Genomic DNA, 8,232 nt, shown 5'->3' on the forward strand with positions numbered 1-8,232 from the left:
GGCTGATCGTGTTTCCCTGGAAGGAGAAATAGAGAAGGTGGCGTTCCAGGAGCAGAGAGGTGGAGGAGGGAGGCTGCAGCAGGTGTGCACCAGGCTTGTGCTCTGAGCATCAGCCCCTCCCCATGGTCATTGATGGCAGGTGGTGTCCCCACTGGGCTTCCCTGCCAGCCTATGTGAGGGCTGCTTGCAGATGCCGGCAGTGGTCCATCTCTTCCCCCAGCGAGTGGAGTCAGGGAGGTCATTCAGGCCTCCATTACTAGAGTCTCACCCATGCCTGTTGCCCAGTGGGGCTGTCAGAAGCATGTGGATTTGAATTCTATTACTGCAGTGATGCCCTGGGGTCTCCAAACTTCATTCAGAAGTGAAATGCCTCCTTCTTTCCCTCTTTTTTTTTCCATTCTTGATTCTGTATGTTCTGTTTTCAGCTCCCATAAGGCCAGATGCTTCTCTGGGCTTAGTTTATAGCTAAGATGACGGTTGCCCAGAGTGTGCAAACCTGCCTGGTCCCAAGACTCATGGCTGCCAATCTAAGAACCCTCTTCCTGTTTCCCATTTCAGACTTTTCGTCTCTACCTTTGTTCCTAACACTGTCTTCCAAATCAAGATCTCTAGTTTCAGTGGAGAGGTGTTTCTTCATTCCTGTATCAGGATCCACATCCATGGATGCATATTTTTGTATCATTTCTTCTTCATTGAACCTAAAATATGTAAGGAGGCGAGGTGAAAATAAATACCAAGAAAACGATAGAAAATCCCCATTTTTCGATCCCTGGTGAAGTAATTGGTTCAGGCAATGATCATCAGTGGATGAAACCATGAGTCAGAGGTTCATGGGGATGTTTACATGGGAGGGGTCAGGCTGTCACATCCCGAACTCACTCATTAATGATAGCGCCACTGAGAGAGGAAATACCAGTCATCGTGGACCCCTAAAATACAAACCACTCAATACCACCTAAGGAATTTTTTTTTTTTCCAGCAAAGACCTCAGCTTTTCATTCAACATGTTACCAGAGAGGTTTAGTCAAAAATGACCAAAGCCCACGTCATCATCGTACTCTTCAGATTCTTCTTTGTTTGCTTCTACTTTCTTCTCTTCAGCTGGGGCAGCAGTGGTAGAAGGGGCAGGACCTCCCGCTGGGGCAGCATCAGCTGCTGGGACAGCTCCACCTGCCCCCACATTGCAGATGGGGCTTCCGACGTTGACATTGGCCAAAGCCCTTGCAAATAGCCCGGCCGGAAAGGTTCAACGTTTGCACCGGCTGCTTTAACGAGGGCATTGATTTTATCCTCCGTGACCATCACCTCATCGTCGTGCAGGGTGAGGGCCGAGTAGATGCAGGCCAGCTCCGAGATGGAGGCGGGTGAGTGCTAAGCAGGGGCGGCTGCTGGGCACGGTGCTAGTCGCTGGATGAAGTGAGGACCTCACCCCACCGCGGCCTTAGCTTCCTTGGAAGAACCGAGCACCTTAGCCGCAGCTGGGGCAAGGGACAGGAATATTCTTGACAAAATAAAGTTGAACCTGAATTTAGTCAAGCTGCATTTACTGGAAATACAGGGAACAGAGGAACAAATAAGATGACACCACGAAGAGACAAGCTGACAAATTCAGAATGTAAGGCATTCTACACGTCACTGCAACAGTAAAGGCATAAGACCTCAGAGACATAACCACCACATGTACTCGAATATAATGCGCGTCCTTGTCTGGAGGCTGATTTCAGCAAGCGGACTGCGTGCGAACTGGCCAAGTGATGACATTGACTAGGAAGCGATTATTGCTAATTTTGTTAGACCTGTTAATTTTGAATCAGGGTGATGAGTATACGGGGGTTTGTTACGCTGTCGCCTCTATGTTCCCATGTGTTCGAAAATGTTTATGGTAGAAAATATTTTTACAAGTTAAAAGATAAAGCAAGTCGGTCAGTATATTTCCTAAGGGGGTCGGCGGGGGGCAGGGATTGTCTAATATTAAATGACCCAAATGAGTTATCCTGCTTGATTTATATCCCTGTCTTTAATAAATTAGGATTCTGGTTTCTAAGTTTAAAAGGGAAGGCAGGTGGACATCGTTTGTATCAGTAGAGTGGTTGGAGTTTTACAATGGACAGATATTTAACGTACCCTTGGTTTTATGATGGAATTAGAGGCCATACAGCTTCTTCCAGACAGACACCACATGGTAGAAATAGAGCATCTGAAGACTGGAAGGGACCCAAGCATCCATTTAGCTGCCTTCCCTCTGAGCTGGACCACTGTAAACCATCCAGGTTAGGGGTAGGGTTAGGGTCTTTCTTTCAAAGTCCTTCAGAGAGGGGGAGACATGACCTCCCCAGAATCTGAACGTTAACCGCACTCACCATCAGGAAGTCTTCTTGAGAGTCCCGGTACTGAGAGAAACCCTCTCCGTCTTATCCTGTGAACACTGAAGAGCAGGGGGCCCCCGTCTGAGAGTACATCACATCCCAGGAGGACTGGCATTAACCACCAGGCCCTCGGCTTCCCTTTCTCCTCTTTTCCTTATTTACCAGCCCTTAATCATTTGGAAGGTTTTTATCCGTGGTCCCCCGTTTTCCTTGTTCCTGTGGGAGAGACCCACGGCTCTAAAGGGCTACTAGCATCAAGGACAAGGTGCGAGTTCCCTGATGGGCTCCCACCAGCCCCACGCCTCCTGGCCACAGTCTCTGTACTTGCCCTTCCTTGACTCCAAGCCTCTTCCCAGCCCTTCTGGAAAGTTCCACAAGACTCCTCCATCACTCTGTTCATTTGCAAACTGCCAAGGCACTGTGGGGCCTTGGTTGTTTGGATCCCATATTTCCAGCTTCCACAGTGTTGTAAAACAATCCCAAACCAGATTTTATAAACACCAATCCCTTTGGCTGTAAGAAGATGCCTCTGGGCTCCTTCACCAAGCACCTGGTTCGAGAAGGTTCGAGGTGGGCCCCAGGTGTGGCGTCAGATAGCCTGGTGGGAGCAGGGCCGCCTGTTTGGCTGGTGGCATCTACAGAATGCCAGCTTTCCCCACACAGGCCAAGACTGTTGAGGAAGTGAGAGCAGGTAGGAAAGTGGAGAGAACAGAGAGAAGAGGGGCAAGGGTGGGGAAGGGGTTAGAAAAATCAGCAGCCGTCCCTCTTTGAGCACACCCGCCAGCCTGTCCTATTCAAACTCACCACATGTGGGCTTCTGCTAGGGGGAGGGCTGCCCTGAATCTCCCCTGCCACACTGCGTTCAGTTAAGTAGCCCTCCTGAGGGCTTACGGTGCCATGCACATACTTCTACGCTGCCTTATAACCCTATACAGTGTTCACTGCACGTATCTGTAGACGCTTGACCGTAGGCTCCTGAGATCAGGAGGTACCCTTTTGCTTTCTGGTTCCCCAGCCCTCAAACTATACCTGTCCACAATGCCTGCAATGCTGCACTGGGGTTTTGACAGGCCTTGTGCATGTGAATGGGTCTGTGTGAGTTGGTGAGGGAGAGAAAAAGACGTCAGGGTATCCTCCTGAAAGCCCATCAAATTATTCAGCCTGGTTGCCTCGTTCAGAATTCACCACACAGCACAAAACAAGCTAAATCATGGAAAAATAACACTGTAGCTTGGACAATAACGAGTATGCAAGCAGCATAACGGTGAAGTACTGAGAGAGCCATCTATTGTAGGGAGTTTAGTCTTACCTTAGTGAAAGATCAGGGGCAAAAGCACAAGAAGACAAAAAGATCCTGCTAATTTTGAAAACAAGAAAATGGGTAACTAGCTAACATGCAATGGGTGAAGATAGGGAAAAGTTCAATCAGTTCATCCATGGTCCAGCCATTTTGGAAGATGGCAGACCTCAGTCTTTGGATACTGACAAACAGCACTGTGCCCCGGGAGGCACCTTCCTTCTGGAAAAAAAAATTTGGACTCTGTGTTGCATCTGTGGTTTGCATGGTATGAACTGCCTCCACCTTTGTTCCAAAGTGCTTTGAAAAGACTGGATGTATTTATGACAAATACAGGTGTATTTGTCCTTTCAGACTGATGCAAGGCATTAGAAGGTCAGCTATTGCAGCTGGAAAGCAGCCAGCAAATGGGGAGGCCACAGAAGAAGTTTGTGACTTTTTAAATTTTTTTTGCGGTTCGCGGGCCTCTCACTGTTGTGGCCCCTCCCGTTGCGGAGCACAGGCTCCGGATGCGCAGGCTCAGCGGCCATGGCTCACGGGCCCAGCCGCTCCGCGGCATGTGGAATCTTCCCGGACCGGGGCACGAACCCGTGTCCCCTGCATTGGCAGGCAGACTCTCAACCACTGTGCCACCAGGGAAGCCCACGTGACTTTTTAAAGATAATTTATTTCGGTTCACAATTTACACAGGATATCAAATCTGAAGGGGACCCCAGGGTTACCCAGTTTAACTTCTTCATTGTATAGATGAAAAATGAGGAGAAGAGTAGTGACTTGCTTAAGATAGCATTAGTAGTACTAAGAGCTTCAGTTGATGCTTTCTGATTAATGTAGTGGTCGTTCCATTATTATACCAAGCTGCATTTCCATCCAGAATATTTTTATAATGCTGATTAAGCTGGTTTGTTTTGGTGAACTTTTCCAGCATTTATCCTAGACTTTATCAAGTGCAATTTTAGGAAGGTGGCTTTATGGAAGCATTAAATGACCTACTGTAGCAGTTCCTTCTATTCTAATGTAGAGGAAGAGCACCGACTGCATGTCCTGTTATTATAAGTTTGGTGGTTGTAGTCTATTGCCATCAGTATTATTTAGGAATGCTTTTGGGTGCATGAAACAAAAAACCTAACCACGATTGCTTGAATGAATATAGGTTCATTTTTTCTGACATAACACGAAGTCTGGATGTAGGAAGCTTTGGCTTTGATTCAGCAGCTCAGTGATATCAGGAATTACGTATAGTAGTGTGTATATGTCAATCCCAGTCTCCCAACCCTGAGTTTTATACCTTTGGGATTTTATACAATGAACCTGTGTTGCCTTAAAATACTATGTTACACAAGCTGACACCAAAGACCTTTCTGAAGCCAGCGAGAGTTCTTTGAAGGCCACATGCTTGGGCTCTGAGTCAGATAGTTTACGGCTCTGTCACTTACTAGTTAGGTGACCCCAGTTATCTGCTCCAAGCTGCAGTTTTCTCATTAGGAAGATGTGACAGTCACGAGTTTGTGGTGAAGAATGAATGAGGGGATTTACAAAGACTTCTAGAAACCAGAAAATGGTCTTGTCTGTTAGCCTCCTAGCATGCTGAAGGCAGTCACTGACATGCAGCCCTGGGTCCCGGGTTGTCTGTACTGACAGCTAAATGACATCTTTTGTGCCCTGTATAACTGGTTCACAACAGCCCCTTACCCCATCAACAGCAATTACTTTGTATTCACTCTGCTTAAAAAGCTAAGGAAGAATACAGTAGATTAAGAAAGGAGGCAGATTAAAATGCTGTCCTGGAGTTTAAAGGGGGCCGGAAAACTTGACTTTGCAGCATAACTCATTTTTCAAAGGATTTGCATGTGCATTTTCTCCCTCTAGACTTGTGATCTCTTAATAATAAGTACAAAAAACCCAGTTATTTTTAGTGCTTCTGTATCTCATCTCCCACATAAGTAGTGAGCTTCATTTTGGAAAAGACCTTGCTTCATACAACTTTGTACCATTCAAACCTTCCCCATGTGGCTGCCCTTAAGCACTTTAGTACAGTGTGTAGTGGTTATCTAGTGCTGTGTAACAAATTACCCCAAAACTTAGTGCTGTGCCTCTCACAGTTTCTATGGGTCAGGAATTCAGGACGGACTGCTTGGTTGGGTGGTTTTGGCCCAGGTGTCTTGTGAAATTGCAGTCCTGTGTCAGCTGGGGCTACGGTCATCTGAAAACTTGGCTGGGGCTGGATGGTCCACTTCTGGGGGGATCACTCACGTGGTTGGCATTGGCGCTGGCTGTCGGTATCCCAGTTCTATACTTATGGGCTTCTGTCCTCAGAGCATGGTGGCTGGGTCCCCCCAGAGCAAGTAACCAAGAGAACACGATGAAAGCTACACCTTTAATGACCTAGTTTCTGAAGTCACACATGAGAATTTCTGAGCACTCTGCTGGTCACACACAGACCCCTGATGATTCACTATGGGAGGGGACAAAATAAGTGCATGAACACCGGGAGGTACCCTGGAGTCCATCTTGAAGGTTGACTGCTACACAGATGTTATATAGAGCATGTAGTACCTGATAATTTATTACATGGTATGAACATGTACATTGCGCATACAGTGTATAAATGGTAAAAGCCAAAGATTGGTTTTACGATTGGGGGAGAGGGTACTCTAGTTTGGTGTCTCAAACTTGAGTGTGTGTTACAATCACCTGGAGGGCTTATTAAAACACAAGTTGCTGGGGCATCCCTAAAGTTCCCGATTCGGTAGATCTGGGATGCGGCGGGAGTTCACAGGTGATGGTGATACTCCCCTTCCGGGGCCACACTTTGATCATCGCTCATCTAATTTGTTTAGATATGCTAGTGGCTGTTTAAGAAAACCTTCTTCAAAGCAAATACAAAATGGTAAAATTCATTATGTGTATCATCTTAACTTGAGGCTTGCCGAATGAGACAGAGTTCACGTAAATGTACAAATCAGAGAGAGGGCAGTATATGAACAGCTCTAAGCAGTGGTGAGCTGGCAAACTCTCCACAAAAAAGACACAGCTTTGAGGTGTAACTTGCCAATTTCCATAGTGTAAATGCTCCCACCATGGCTGATTATCACCAGATTGCTGAATGTTTCACAGCTAATTCTCTCTAGTTGGAACACACCAGCTCCAGCACACCACTGGCTCTAAGCAAGGTCTTTCCTCATCACGTGTGTTTCTGAGAAGACTGTGGTCCAGGTGGGGCTGGGGATGGCCCGGGGATTCAGATAGCCAGTCTTTTGTACGCTAACAACTGTCAAACGCCAGGCTCGATGTTCTTCCTACCTAGCATGAGATTTTTTTGAGGCAGCTAAAGTGACAGGATATAATTGTGCAGACAACTCTGTGTGGCAAAGGTAGATGCAAAATGGGACTTTTCAAATTCCCCCCCTTCACATACTGCCTCCACCTTGTACAGTCAATTCTAATGACTACTCCAGGCCTTCTGTTCTAAACAGGTTCAACCTCACAGAGTGTCCTCCGCATCAAAGCCCTTTCTGGCCTCCCAAGACATTTCCTCGGGGTGGGTGACAGGAACTACTTTAGTGAAATTCATCTTTTGAGCTGCCAGGATTTCTGTTAAGGGTATAATATCTGAGGGCCTATAGACATTTGCGTAGAAAATTTATTTGGCACTTCACCTTGTAGGGGGCTGGTGACAACTGTTTACCACTTTGAACTGTTGCTTAGGTCTGAAATTGCTATTTAGCTTGTAACCTTCTTGAGGGTACAGAATTGTTTTGTGTGTTTGTCACAACATCTACGATGGTGCCTTGGGTAAAATACACACTTAATAAACATTTCATGACTTCTAATTTGGAATTCTCTTCGTTGTAGCAAACATTGTCAGCCTAACAGAGAGCTTCAGTGGCCCTAATCCCGAAGAGTGAGTCATTTGGGAATTTCAGTTACCATGAGAGATAAGTGGAATACGATGTTTTGGTAGGAAGTCCTTTGGGGGTATCCCATAATGCTTCTTTTTTGTTATATAAAGGACAGAGTCTAAGAAAATAGGATTCATGCCAATTTAGTGCAATTAAAAAAAGGCATAGCTTTCGAGGTGGGAAGACCATGACCCCTGTGGGAATGCCATCCTGAGTAGCCTTAGTAGTTATCTTATTCTGGGTGACTTTCTTAGCCTCTCTGAGCCTCAGTTACCTGGTCCGTAAAATGAGACTAACAATAGCCACTTGGCAGGTCTTTTGTGAAGATGAAATGAGATAATCTATGAAAAGTGCTAGGATGGAGCCTCGTGGGGAGTGGACACATGTTAAATCCCCCCACTGCCTTATTTGAAGGAATCCACATACCTGTTCCAGATGTACCAAAGGTCCCATGACTCTGAATTGCTCTTTTTTTTTAATTTTATTTTTTTTATACAGCAGGTTCTTATTAGTTAGCTATTTTATACATATTAATGTATATATGTCAATCCCAGTCTCCCAATGCATCCCACCACCACCACCACCACTTTCCCCCCTTGGTGTCCATACGCTCGTTCTCTACATCTGTGCCTCTATTTCTACCCTTCAAGATTGCTTTGGCTATTCG

General features: G+C 46.1%; 1 protein-coding gene across 1 annotated transcript; it reads right to left on the reverse strand.

Moving 5' to 3' along the window:
• Positions 1–1,024: 1,024 nt before the first annotated feature.
• LOC112411038 (60S acidic ribosomal protein P1-like) lies at positions 1,025–8,018 on the reverse strand. Its single transcript, XM_024761901.1, has 3 exons — positions 7,992–8,018; positions 1,295–1,371; positions 1,025–1,220 (listed from the first exon to the last, which is right to left on the reverse strand). The coding sequence occupies exons 1-3, from the start codon at positions 8,016–8,018 to the stop codon at positions 1,025–1,027; spliced, it is 300 nt and encodes a 99-aa protein (XP_024617669.1).
• Positions 8,019–8,232: the final 214 nt, after the last annotated feature.

The sequence above is a fragment of the Neophocaena asiaeorientalis genome, unplaced genomic scaffold, assembly GCF_003031525.2.
Source record: "Neophocaena asiaeorientalis asiaeorientalis breed wild unplaced genomic scaffold, Neophocaena_asiaeorientalis_V1.1 scaffold215, whole genome shotgun sequence".
Classification (NCBI taxonomy): Eukaryota; Metazoa; Chordata; class Mammalia; order Artiodactyla; family Phocoenidae; genus Neophocaena; species Neophocaena asiaeorientalis.